The sequence below is a fragment of the Somniosus microcephalus genome, chromosome 1, assembly GCF_052327205.1.
Source record: "Somniosus microcephalus isolate GS21.2 chromosome 1, FLI_Smic_1.0, whole genome shotgun sequence".
NCBI classification, from domain to species: Eukaryota; Metazoa; Chordata; class Chondrichthyes; order Squaliformes; family Somniosidae; genus Somniosus; species Somniosus microcephalus.
This window is the reverse complement of record NC_140987.1, coordinates 214527061-214541199: the sequence shown is the minus strand read 5'-3', so window position 1 is coordinate 214541199 and position 14139 is coordinate 214527061. Positions and strand designations below refer to the sequence as shown.

General features: G+C 47.6%; 1 protein-coding gene across 2 annotated transcripts in view; it reads right to left on the bottom strand.

Annotated features, from left to right (window-relative positions):
• The window catches only part of mccc2 (methylcrotonyl-CoA carboxylase subunit 2), a 221402-nt gene extending 208335 nt beyond the window's left edge, over positions 1 to 13067 (bottom strand). The window contains exon 1 of one of the 2 annotated variants that reach the window (XM_085989936.1): positions 12843 to 13067. In XM_085989936.1, coding sequence (XP_085846062.1) covers positions 12843 to 12977 — 135 coding nt within the window. In that variant the 5' untranslated portion in view covers positions 12978 to 13067. The remainder of the gene's footprint in view (positions 1 to 12842) is intronic. The other variant, XM_085989927.1, reaches the window with a different exon arrangement.
• Between the last annotated feature and the right edge of the window lie 1072 nt (positions 13068 to 14139).

The following is a 14139-nucleotide window of genomic DNA, read 5'->3' as shown; positions in this document are numbered from 1 at the left end:
GCAGCAATGTTGATAAAAGACATTATTACAGCACTAGAAAGAGGGGATATCAGCAAGGGTGAGCAGGCAGTAAAACTCTCAGGCAACAACTGAGGAACAGAAAAAGATGCAAGACTTTAGTGGGAGTTGTTCACAGTCCTCCTGATAGCAGTGAAGAAGTAGATGGATGCATAAATATGGCGATCAGAGAAACTTGTTGCAAAAGCAGGGTGGTTACAATGGGAGACTTTAATTTTCACATAGACTGGGAGAAGCAGAACAGCTCAAGTCCCAAAGGCAGCAAACGTCTTCAGTATATTCGAGACAGCTTTCAGGAACAATATGTTCTTGAATCAACAAGAGGACAGGCCATACTAAATTTAGTGATGAGTAATGAGCCAGAATTAGTCAATAATAAAGGTAATGGAACACCTAGCTAACAGTCACCATAACATGACTGAATTTGATATTAGCTTTTGAGAGGGTGAAGGGTGAGTCACAGATCAAGGTATTAAATTTAGGTAAGGCTGACGGGATGAGGCAGAAATTGAGCACAGTAAACTGGTCAAACGGGTAATGGACAAAACTACAGATGAACAGTGGGAGATGATCAAAGTAGTATTTGGTACAATACAAGGCCTGTACATACCTCTATAAAATGGCTTTGATACCATGGAGTTGATTTTGACTTTTGGTTAAAAATGTCAAAAACCTCCATTACAATCTTGATTAGCAACACTATCATTGAACACTTATTATCAATCCTAGTAAAGTGTTATAAGGCATTTCCCCATCCTACCATGCCATTTTGAAAGACTGAACATGTTTTTATTGTAACATTTTCATCAGATACAAAAGTTGGGAATAAAATCCATGACAACTCATGTCTAAAGCACTTTGCAGAACAGCTAACTGCACCAGGAAGACTTTCCTTGGCTTTGTAGCATGGATGAATAAGTTATCATACAATACCCAAGGTGATCTGCAGAACACCGATTACCACCTACTCTCTGCAGAGCAACAACATGCATTGATGTAGTGCTTTTAACATAGAATGTCCCAAGGTGCTTCATAAAGAAACAAATAAGAAGTACTGGAGAGTTAGAGGAGATGACCAAAAGCATGGTTGAAATAAGCTTCAAGAAGACTTTAAAGACAGGAAGAGAAGTAGCAAGATGAAGGGATTGCGGTAGGCAGTTTCAGAGAAGGGGGGGGGGGGGATGAGACTGCTGAAAGCTCTGCCACCAATGGTAGAGCAGTGTGAGGAATACACAAATGGCCAGTCAGGTGGCTGAAGGGCATGGGCAAGGATATCGGGCTGGTGGAGGTTGCAGAGATACAGGGCAAGGCCACAAAGGTTTGGTAAAAAAGATTTTGAATTTGATGAACTGGGGAGAAATGGAGCCAATGGAGGTCAGTGAGGATGGGAGTGATACTTTGTGCGGGACAGAAGATGGGCTGTAGAGTTTTGGAGATGTTGGAGTTTGTGTAGGGTAAGGAAGCGGGAGACTAGCAAACAGGGAGTCAGAAAAGTCAGGTCTGGACTGATAAAGCATAAATAATGGTTTCAGCAATAGTGAGAATGAGATAAGGATGGAGGCAGGCTACCTTACAGAGATAGAAATAAGCGATCTTGAGGGTGGATAGGATATGGGGTTTGAGCTCAGCTCAGGGTCAAGCTTCGTAGCAAGGTTACACACTATCTGATTCAGACTGAGCAAGCAACCAAGAAGAGTTTTTAATGGTACAGGTAGACTACCCTTTATCCGGACTTCCGAAAACCGAAACCCTCTAAAAACCGAAGGTTTTTTCGTTCAGCGTAAGTCGTGCGTACGACTTACGCTGAACGAAAAAACCTTAGGTTTTTAGAGGGTTCCGGTTGCGGAAGTTCGGATAAAGGGTAAGTCGTGCGCACGACCCCCCGCCAGCCGCCGACCCCGCCAGCCCCGACAACCGCCGACCCCCCCCCCCGCGGACCCCGCTGGCCCCGACAACCGCCGGCGGACCCCGCCAGCCGCCGACCCCCCCGCCGGCCCCGCCAGCCCCGAACCCCCCCGCGGACCCCGCCAGCCCCGACAACCGCCGACCCCCCCGCGGACCCCGCCAGCCCCGACAACCGCCGACCCCCCCGCGGACCCCGCCAGCCCCGACAACCGCCGACCCCGCCAGCCCCGACAACCGCCGACCCCCCCGCGGACCCCACCAGCCCCGACAACCGCCGACCCCCCCGCGGACCCCGCCAGCCCCGCGTACCCCGCCGGCCCCGACCCCCGCCGACCCCGACTGACTTACGCTGAGCGTCAGCGTAAGTCGTGCGCACGACCCCCCGCCGACCCACCTTCCGAAATCCGAAATTCTCCTTTATCCGAAACTCGGCTGGTCCCGAGGTTTTCGGATAAAGGATAGTCTACCTGTATTACAGGAAACTTTGTGCTATCCGGCACCGACGGGACCAAGCTGTTGCCGTCCCATCAAAACTGCCGGACAAACCAGCACTAATGTTGAAACATACGGAGATTTTGAGCTCCGTATCTGGCAACAAACCCTGTTGCTTAGCAACAGCTTCTAAACAGTCGGCCGTACCTTGCAAGCGTCTCTGTAGCTTAGCAACAGCTTCAGCGAGACCTTGCAGAGCCTGACTGGTGAAAAAAAAACTAACGAAACGGCTCCTGATTTTTGCCGGTGGCTCGAGCATTCCGGACAGTTAACCTCCGGATAAACCAAAGTTTCCTGTAGATGGTTTTGGTCAACACAACTTTCAACTTAAGGAAGTTGTGGCTAATTCATGACTGGATATCGAGTTTCCACTGAAGTAGAAGTAGTCGTGGTGTCAAGGGTGAAGGTAGATAGGTAAAACTGGGCGTCGTTTGGAAACCGAATCCTTGCCCGCAGATGTCATCAAGGGACTACATATAAATAAGAAACAGGATAGAGCATTGGGGTATTCCAGAGGCAAGTGTGGGGGACTGGGTTCAGAAGTTGTTGCTTGAGATATGCTGCCTACGTTGGAGCAAGTAGGATGGCGTGGAACCAAGTGAGAGCAGACCCACAGAACTGGACCATAGAGGAGAAGCAGTGGCGTGATCACCAGGGTCAAAGGCCACTGAGATCAAGGAAGGATAGCGTTGCATAGTGGCACCCATCAAGGATGTGTGATTAGGGATCAAAAAGGAGTGCGGAGGCAGAGGGCATGGCTGAGATACTGTCTTCACTAAAGAAGAGGATGCTGCCAATGTCATAGCAAAGGAGGAGGTAGTAGAGAAATTGTATAGGATAAAAATAGATAAAGAGGTACTTAAAAGGTTGGCAGTCCTCAAAGTAGTAAAGTCCGGATGGGATGCATCTTAGGTTACTGAGGAAGTAAGGGTTGAAATTACGAAGGATCTGCCACAATCTTCCAATCCTCCTTAGACAGTGATGGAAGAGGACTGGAGGATTGCAAATGTTACATTAAAAAAGGGGAGAGGGATAAACCGGCAAATACAGGCCAGTCAGCTTAACATCAGTGGTGGAGAAACATTTAAAGACAATAATCCAGGATAAAATGAATTGGCATTTGGAAAGGTATGGGCTAATAAATGAAAGTCAGCACAGATTTGTTAAAGGCAAATCGTGTTTGACTAACTTGATTGAGGTCTTTGATGAAGTAATGGGCGGGGTTTGATGAGGGTAGTGCGGTTGATAGTGTATATTGTAGTGTATGTACCTGGAAGAAGGAACTATATTCTGCAGCCCCTGTATACTGCAGTACCAGTAGTGACCACCCCTGTATATAAGCCTGTGTAGTAACTTTGTATAGTAGTTCCAGTTTTATCTCCAGTCAGTAAACACCTGTTATAACCAACTTCTGCAGTCCGTGTCTCAATTACACACGGACATTACATTGGCGACGAACAGATCCGAACTTACCTACAGTTCTGCACCACCTCACGGGGATCCATCCCTGAAGTGAAGTTATTGGAGGTCGAAGCCAGAAGGAAGAAATCCAAAAAGAAAAAAAAAATCAGACAGAGGAAACGGGCATCGACCGTGGGCAACCGCCCTCTGATTCATCGAATTCGAAGATTTGCAGGAGAGGCTGTCGAAAGCTGGGCTTGGTTCTCCAGTCTATGGTGTTCCAGCTAATCGGGCTGGTGGCAGGTAGTACACCGATCCTTCCTGGGCTGCGGCGGGCTAGAGCTCGATCAGGTGGCTTTTCAACGGGGCCGAGCAGCGTTGTCGGGAAAGAGGAGAGAGGGTGGAGCACACAGGGTGTGGCCGGTGCTATGAAGCCGGGCAGCGTACAGACCCGAGAAGAGGGAGGAAAGTGTCCCATAGGGTCTGCTCTGACGACGAGAACAGTAATTAAAATAAAGGAAAAAGAAGTTAGAAGCGCAGAAAGCCGTGAGGAGCTGCAGTTTGCCACGGGGACCGCGGAGAGCGGCGTTGGCAGCAGCGCGGGGGCAAGCGCGTGAAGACCATAGGGCGTCGCCATCAAGGCATAAAAACGCCAGCAACAGTGCTGGCAGCAGCGGAAAAGACAGAAAGCGCGGGAAGCGCCATCTTAATCCAGCGGGGAAGAAGGCAAAGCGCGGGAGGCGCCATTTTGTTCAATCGGGGAAGAAGGCAAAGCGCGGGAGGCGCCATTTTGTTCAATCGGAGAAGAAGGCAAAGCGCGGGAGGCGCCATCTTAGATCTCCAAGATGCCGAAGACTGGCAATATCACTGCCTTTGATAATGAAATAGAAGACTGGACCACATATGTGGAAAGAGTCAAAGTATATTGCAAGGCAAATGAAGTAGCCGATGAGAAAAAGGCATCGGTACTACTAAACTTAATGGGCGCAAGAACGTACGGCCTATTGCGGAACCTGATCACTCCAGTCAAACCGATGGGGAAGAGTTTTAACGAAATTGTTGATATCCTACAGGAACACCTAAATCCTGCACTGCTGCTGATAGCAGAAAGATTTAAATTCCACAAGAGAAATCAGCATAAAGATGAGAGCAATGCTGATTACCTTACGGAACTACGCAAGCTATCAATGCACTGCCAGTTCGGAGCAGGACTGGCAGATACCCTACGGGACAAATTTGTCTGTGGACTCCTGAGTGAAGGAACCCAGAAGAGGTTACTCTCAGAGAAAGAGCTGACGCTAGATAAGGCTTTCAGCGTGGCAGTATCGTACGAAGCAGCAGCAAGGGGAGCTGCGGAAATACAGCAAAAGCCACAGGAATACGGCACCCATGAAATGACACGGGGATTTGAAAAATGTTATCGCTGCGGCAGAACAACCCATGACCAGAAGGACTGCTGGTTCAAGGACAAAACATGCAGGCAATGCGGAAAGATGGGACACATTGCACGAGTTGGCAGGTCCGGGAAGAAGACTAACGACAACAAAAAGACTACTAAGGAACAGTACAGGAAAGTACAAAAGATGACGGACAGTAGTTCCGAAGACCAGAAGAGCGATAGTGAATCCGGGAACAAGAGACTAAGCTGTCTCAAACTACACAACGTAATCGCAAAAGAGGATCACCGAACCATTTGGGTCACCCTCACGATAGCAGGGTCCCAAGTCAAAATGGAATTGGATACAGGATCAGCCCTGACCATCATGAATCGACGCGACTACGAGCGGCTATTCTCACACATACCCTTGAAAGACACATCCATTGTCTTGAAGACATATACGGGGCAGAAAGTATACCCCAGAGGGAAAATAAGGGTGCCTGTCGAATACAACGGCAAGGAAATACAGAAATTGTATCTGTACATACTGCAAGATGGTGGACCACCGTTATTGGGACGTGAACGGATCAGAAAGATAAGTTTAGACTGGCACTCCATTCAGGCACTGGCTGTGGCTGGTAAAAAGGATGACGACGTCACACCTGGACGATTATCAAAAATCTTAGCTAACGCTAAAAAGAGGTATTTCAACAAGGACTGGGAACTCTTAAAGGCGTAACCGCCTCGATAAAAATAGAAGAGAATGCAATTCCCAAGTTTTTCAAAGCAAGACCGGTACCGTATGCAATTCGCCCAGCCGTCGAGGCAGAGCTGGAGAATCTGGAGAATGCAGGCGTGTTATCTAAGGTAGACTGGAGCGAGTGGGCGACACCCATCGTTCCTGTCATGAAGAAAACGTTAAACAATAAGTCTGAGGAGCCAAGGAAGGTTCGCATCTGTGGGGACTTCAAGGTGACTGTGAACCCAGTCCTTCACACAGTACAGTATCCTCTTCCGAGGATAGAAGATATTTTCGCCTCACTATCTGGAGGGAAACGTTTTACAAAAATTGACCTAGCGCAAGCATATTTGCAGATGGAGGTTGAACAGGCATGGTGGCATAGTGGTTAGCACTGTTGCCTCACAGCGCCAGGGACCCGGGTTCAAATCTGGCCTCGGGCGACTGTCTGTGTGGAGTTTGCACATTCTCCCCGTGTCTGCGTGGGTTTCCTCCGGGTGCTCCGGTTTCCTCCCACAGTCCAAAGATGTGCAGGTTAGGTTGATTTGGCTATGATAAATTGACCCTTAGTGTTAGGGGATTAAATACGTGGGGTTACGGGGATAGGGTGGGATATGTGTCGGTGCAGGCTCAATGGGCCGAAATGGCCTCTATCTGCACTGTAGATTCTGTGATTCTGTGAATCCTCTAGGAAATATCTCACGATAAACACTCACAAAGGTCTTTACCAGTATAATCGACTGGTATTCGGAGTAGCATCAGCTCCGCCTATATGGCAAAGAGCGATGGAACAAGTCCTGCAAGGGATTCCGGGGACTGTGTTACTTGGACGACATCCTAGTGACAGGTGAAAATGACAGTGAACACCTTGCCAACCTAGAGCAGGTGCTCACTAGACTAAGAGAACGTGGGCTACGAGCCAATCGCCCCAAGTGCGAGTTTTTTAAGAAACAAATATCGTATTGTGGCCACGTGATTGATGAAGAGGGGTTACATAAGTCCCCTGACAAAATTGAAGCGGTAGTTAAGGCTCCAGCGCCTGAAAATGTGTCGCAACTGAGGTCATTCCTCGGATTGGTGAATTACTACCATAAGTTTTTGCCGAACTTGTCCACAATTCTGCACCCACTGAACGCCCTGCTACAAACTGGAGTAGCATGGAAATGGAGCGATGAATGTAAGCGGGCCTTTCAGAATTGTAAAGGCCTGATCACTTCAAGAGAAGTGTTCCCACCTCTCTTGACCAACACCAGTTTGCCTATCGTGCAAACAGATCAACGGAGGATGCAATCACAACTGCTCTACACTCGGCACTGAATCACTTAGATGGTAAGGAGACCTACATCGGAATGCTGTTCATAGACTACAGCTCAGCATTCAACACTATCGTCCCCAACAAGCTGGCCACCAAACTCCAAACTCTTGGCCTGAACACTTCCCTCTGCAACTGGACCCTGGACTTCCTAACAAACAGACTCCAGTCTGTCAAATTAGGTAACTGCAAGAAGTCACACAACACCAGGTTATAGTCCAACAGCTTTATTTGAAATCACAAGCTTTCGGAGCGCTGCTCCTTCTTCAGGTGAAGTGGAGAAATGCATAAAGACACAGCTTATATAGTCAGAGAATCGTGTCAGATGTTTACAGGTAACCTTTCCAACTGCCATTTATCACACCTCGGCAGAGAGATAATCACAGCAGTCACCTGAAGAAGGAGCAGCGCTCCGAAAGCTTGTGATTTCAAATAAAGCTGTTGGACTATAACCTGGTGTTGTGTGACTTCTTACATTTGTCCACCCCAGTCCAACTCCGGCATCTCCACACCAAATTAGGTAACGACACCTCCCCCCCCGACCCTGAACACGGGGGCCCCACAAGGATGTGTGCTGAGCCCCCTCCTCTACTCCCTCTTCACCCACGACTGTGTGGCTGTTCATGGTTCCAACACCATCATCAAGTTTGCGGATGATACCACGGTAGTAGGCCAGATCACCAACAACGATGAGTCAGCCTACAGGGAGGAGGTCCAGCATCTCGTGAAGTCGTGCGCCGATAACAACCTGGCCCTTAACATCAAGAAAACCAAAGAAATCATTGTGGACTTCAGGAAGTCTAAAGGCGGAAGTCACACCCCCATCCACATCAATGGGGCTGTGGTGGAAAGGGTGGACAGCTTTAAGTTCCTCGGAGTCTACATCACGGAAGACCTCTCCTGGTCCCGCAATACCTCCTCTCTGGTGAAGAAGGCCCAGCAGCGCCTATATTTCCTAAGGAGGCTGAAGGGATGTAACCTGTCACCCCTGATGCTCTCTAACTTTTACCGCTGCACAATAGAGAGCATCCTGACAAACTGTATCACAGTATGGTATGGCAGCTGTAGCTACTATGACCGGAAAGCCCTGCAGCGGGTAGTCAAAACTGCCCAACGCATTACCGCCACCCGGCTACCGACCATAGAGCACATATATCAGAAACGCTGTTTACGGAGGTCACGGTCCATCATCAAAGACCCTACCCACCCCAGCCACAGTCTGTTCGCCCTCCTGCCATCTGGGAGACGCTACAGATGCATTCGCACCCGTACGACCAGATTTAGGAACAGCTTCTTTCCCAGGGCTGTCATCCTACTGAACTCCACAAATAAACTCTAAAGCCTGCACATCTGCCAATGCACTTTATTATGGTTATGTTTATGTTAATGTATTACAAGCCAAATGTCTGTTGAATGTTTAAATGTCTTAATCTAAATGTACACTCTCGGGAGCCGCAAGCCTACATTTCGTTGTACTGCACTTGTGCACTAACAATGACAATAAAAGTTGATTTGATTTGAGAAGTATTGGCTCACTACAACCCATCACTACCGATAAGACTGGCATGTGATGCGTCTCCCTACGGCGTTGGAGCAGTACTGTCACATAAATCCCTTGATGGTTCAGAGGCCGATAGCTTTTGCGTCACGCTCGTTAACTGCAGCCGAGCCTAACTATGCCCAGATTGACAGAGAGGCCCTCAGCCTGGTGTGGGGAGTGAAGAAGTTCAATCACTACCTGCACGGACAGAAATTTACTCTACTAACTGATCATCAACCTCTTGTCTCCATTTTCAACCCTAAGAAGGGTGTCCCGATAATGACAGCACAACGGCTACAGAGGTGGTCCCTTTTCCTAGGGGCACACCAATATGACATCGAGTACAAAGTAACTAAACAGCATGGGAATGCTGATGGATTGTCACGCCTCCCATTGCCGACGGTGGAAGAAGCACCTGCAGTGGATCCTGTGGAGATATTCCACTCGACCATAGTCGAATGTCTACCTGTGACGAATGCAAACATAGAAAAGGAAACACAAAATGACCCGACACTCTCCAGGGTCTATGATTTAACGGTGAAGGGATGGCCAGCACATGGCGAACCACTGTTGCCAGCATTCTCGCCGAGAAGAGAACAGCTGTCAGTGTGCCGAGGAACCTTGATGTGTGGATCCAGAGTAGTAATTCCACCCAAATTGAAGGATAGAGTGCTCAATGAGCTTCATGAGGGTCATCTGGGAGGGGTAAAAATGAAGAACTTAGCCAGAGCGTTTGTGTGGTGGCCGGGAATCGATAGAGAAATTGAAGAGATGACCAAGAGCTGTACAGGATGCCAGAAGGTCCAAAACGCTCCACAAGCCCCTCTACATCCATGGGAGTGGCCCTCATCTCCATGGCAAAGGGTGCACATTGATTTTGCTGGTCCATTTATGGACTCGATGTTTTTAATTGCAGTGGATGCACATTCAAAGTGGCCAGAGGTAATAAAAATGTCCTCAACCACCACAGAAAAAACTATCACAGTCTTACGAACCATATTCGCCAGAAATGGGCTGCCTGAACAGATTTGCTCCGACAATGGACCACAGTTTGTGTCTGAAGAGTTCCGGAGGTTCTTAAAGAACAATGGTGTTAAGCATTACACATCCGCCCCATATCATCCAGCCACCAATGGATTGGCTGAGAGGTTCATTCAAACATTCAAGAAGGCTATCAAGGCAATGTGTAATGAAGACATACCCCTACAACACAAGGTGGATAACTTCTTGTTTGCCTACCGGAATGCGACACATGCGGTTACCAACCAAACTCCAGCCATGATGCTCTTCAATCAAAGACTAAGATGCCACTTGGATTTGGTTAAGCCAAACATCAGAAGAGATGTGGAGAACAGGCAGTTTCAGAATATGAATGAAAGGCCGACCAGGAGTTTTAAGATAGGTCAACCAGTTTTGGCCCGGGACTACCGCACAGAGAAATGGCAGCCAGGAACGATCTGCACACGGCAAGGACCTCTAATGTATACCGTGGACGTTGGAGAGAGCATTGTAAGACGCCATGCTGACCAGATTCTAGAGTCACTGGAAAACGTCAAATCTACACCACGATCCTATACACCTGGTGATGAAACCGAAGTACCAATTGCATCTACCTCAGAATCGATGATATTGGAAGCAGATGAACCAAACAACAACGTTGATCCCGAATCAACTTTGCCAGAAGAACCTGATACCCCAAAGAGGCGTTATCCGGACAGAATCAGGAAGCCTCCTCAAAGACTGAATTTATAATTGATTAACTTCAGCTAATGTATATAGCAACTGTAATTGTAAATATGTTATTTAATTATTAATCGAATGTTATGTACTGTTTAGCTAAAAGGGGAGGAATTGTAATGTATGTACCTTGAAGAAGGAACTATATTCTGCAGCCCCTGTATACTGCAGTACCAGTAGTGACCACCCCTGTATATAAGCCTGTGTAGTAACTTTGTATAGTAGTTCCAGTTTTGTCTCCATTCAGTAAACACCTGTTATAACCAACTTCTGCAGTCCGTGTCTCAATTACACACGGACATTACATATATGGAGTTTAAAAAGGCATTTGGCAAAGTACCATATTATAGACTTGCTAGCATAATAAAAGTCCATGGGATTAAAGGGACAGTGGCAGCGTGGATGTGACTTTGGCTAAGGGACAGATAGCAGAGAGTAGTGGTGAATGGTTATTTTTTAGATTGGAGCGAAGTATACAGTGGTGTTCCCCACGGGTCAGTATTAGGACGACTGCTCTTTTTGATATATATTAATGAACTGGACATGGGTATACAGGGCATAATTTCAAAGTCTGCAGATGCCACAAAATGCAGAAATGTAGTAAAGAATGAGAATAGTAACAGACTTCAGGAAAACAGACTGGTGAAATGGATAGACACATGGCAGATTAAATTTAATGCAGAGAAGTGTGAAGTGATACATTTTGGTAGGAAGAATGAGGAGAGGCAATATAAACTAAATGGTACAATTTTAATGGGGTGCAGGAACAGAGAGACCTGGGGGTGTATGTACACAAGACTTTGAAGGTGGCAGGACAAGTTGAGAAGGCCGTTTCAAAAAGCACATGGGATCCTTGGCTTTATTAATAGAGGCATAGAATACAAAAGCAAGGAAGTTATGCTAAACATTTATAAACATTGGTTGGGCCCCAGCTGGAGTATTGTGTCCAATTCTGGGCACCACAATTTAGGAAGGATGTCGAGGCCTTAGCGAGGGTGCAGAAGAGATTTACTAGAATGGTACCAGGGATGAGGAACTTCATTTATGTGGAGACTGGAGAAGCTGGAGATGTTCTCCTTAAAACAGAGAAGGTTAAGTGGAGATTTGACAGAGGTGTTCAAAATCATGAACAGTATTGATAGAGTATTTCCAGTGGCAGAAGGATCAGTAACCCAAGGTCAGAGATTTTAAGGTGATTGGCAAAAGAACCAGAGGCGACATGAGGAAACATTTTGTTTTTTACACAATGAGATGTTATGATCTGGAATGCTCTGCTTGAAAGGGTGGTGGAAGCAGGTTCAATAGTAACATTCAAAAGGGAATTGTATAAATACTTGAAGGGAAAAAAATTGCAGAGCTATGGGGAAAGAGCGGGGGAGTGGGACTAGTTGGATAGCTCGACCAAGGAGCTGGCACAGGCATGGTGGGCTGAATGGCCTCCTACTGTGCTATATCATTCTTTGATTCCTTGACTCTGACCAGAGTCTTGGTGCTGTGGTGGGAAGGATTCAAACTGGCACTTGTAGCACCAGTAAACATGGAGCTAGGTGGCAACTACACGTTCAATGTAGCTGTGGCTCAGTGGGTAGCACTCTTGCCTCTGAGTCAGAAGGTTGTGGATTCAAGTTCCACTCCAGGGACTTGAGCACAAAAATCTAGACTGACACTAGTGCTGTGCTGAGGGAGTGCTGTACTGTCGGAGGTGCCGTATTTCGGATGAGACGTTAAATCGAAGCTCCGTCTGCTCTCAGATGGATGTAACAGATCCCATGGCACTATTCTGAAAAACAGGGGAGTTATCCCCAGTGTCCTGGCCAATATTTATCCCTCAATCAACATGACAAAACCAGATTATCTGGTCATTATTACATTGCTGTTTGTGGCAGCTTGCTGTGCGCAAATTGGCTGCCACATTTCCTACACTACAACACTTCAAAAGTACTTAATTGGCTGTAAAGTGCTTTGGGACGTCCGGTGGTCGTGAAAGGCGCTATATAAATGCAAGTCTTTCTTTTTTTCCCCCCAAGGACTTTAAAAAGGGTCACAGAAACATATGACTTAGACTTCTCCAAAACGTCAAGCATTTTTTTTTAACCAGTGCCACCACTGATCATGCAACTTGTGCTCATTTATACTAGTGGTGTCACTGCGACTTGTGCACGTCCTTTCCTGCAGAATTCAGTGAAAGGAGAACGCTCTGCTCTACAGGTGGAGCCTGCTCACAATCTCCCCTCCCCCTTCCTTCCCTGCTATGCTGTGCGTTTGCACGGAACCCGGGCCAACGTCTCCAGGCGAGTCCGGGGCTCTAGGCGCGGCCTACCTGGAAGAGTTCCGAGTTGCTCTCGGGCTCCGAACCGACAGTCGTTACTTGGTCCCCGTGGTAACCGCGAGACGGAGGGGCCGCCCAGGCGCGCGCTCGGGGGAAGTAGAACCGCAGCTTTAGCGCGTACTGCATCCTGGGACCGGCCCGACCTTCTGCAACCTCAGCTATCGGGGGGGTGTCTGCAACCCCAACCTGCAGCTCCGCCTCAATCACTCCAGCTCCAGCTCCCACTCCCACTCCACCAGCGAATTGAGTTACACTTGTGTCGTCATAACCCTCCCACATTCAGAGCAATCATACATTCAGTCTCTGATCCCAGTGCATTCCAGACTATTAAAATAAATAAACTAGTTTGCAAATATTTCTCCCATATATTGAGTACTTAAGCTGCTGCAAAGAACCAGGATTTTAGAGGAAGGACGGATAGTCGTTTTTCACAGAATAACTTACGGAAAAATGTTTTGATTAGAAATGATGCATTTTGGCAGAAGGAACAGGGAGAAGCAATATACACTTAATGGCACAGTTTTAAAGAGTGTGCAGGGACAGATGGACCTGGGGGTTAATGTGCGTAGGTCCCTGAAGGTGGCAGGACGTATTGAGAGAGCGGTTAGCAAAGCATATGGGATCTTAGGCTTCATAAATAGAGGTATTGAGTACAAATGTAGAGATGTTATGCTAAACCTTTTTAAAGCGCTGGTTGGGCCACAACTGGAGTATTGCGTCCAGTTCTGGTCACCACACTTTAGGAAGGCTGTAAAGGCCCTTAAGAGGGTGCAGAGGAGATTTACCAGAATGGTTCTGGAGATGGGGGATCTTAGCTACAAGGACAGGTTGGAGAAGCTGGATTTGTTTTCATTGGAGCAAAGGAGGTTGAGGGGTGAATTGATAGAGGTGTACAAGATTATGACAGGTTTGGATAGGCTAGAGGGGGAAAGGCTGTTCCCACTAGTTGATGGTACAAGGACTAGGGGACACAGATTTCAGGTTTTGGGCAAGAGATACAGGGGGGGAATGTGAGAAAACATTTTTTTTACGCGGCGAGTGGTGAGGATCTGGAACTCGCTACCGACAGAAGTAGTGGAAGTGGAGACACTCAATGTTCTCAAGGGGAGACTGGATAGGCACTTGAGGGAAATAAACTTGCAGGGCTACGGGGATAGAGCGGGGGAATGGGACTGACTGGATTGCTCTACAGAGAGCCGGCACGGACTCGATGGGCCGAATGGCCTCCTTCTGTGCCGTTATGACTCTATGACTCTACACGTAAACACAATGGCCCAGAATTTGCAGT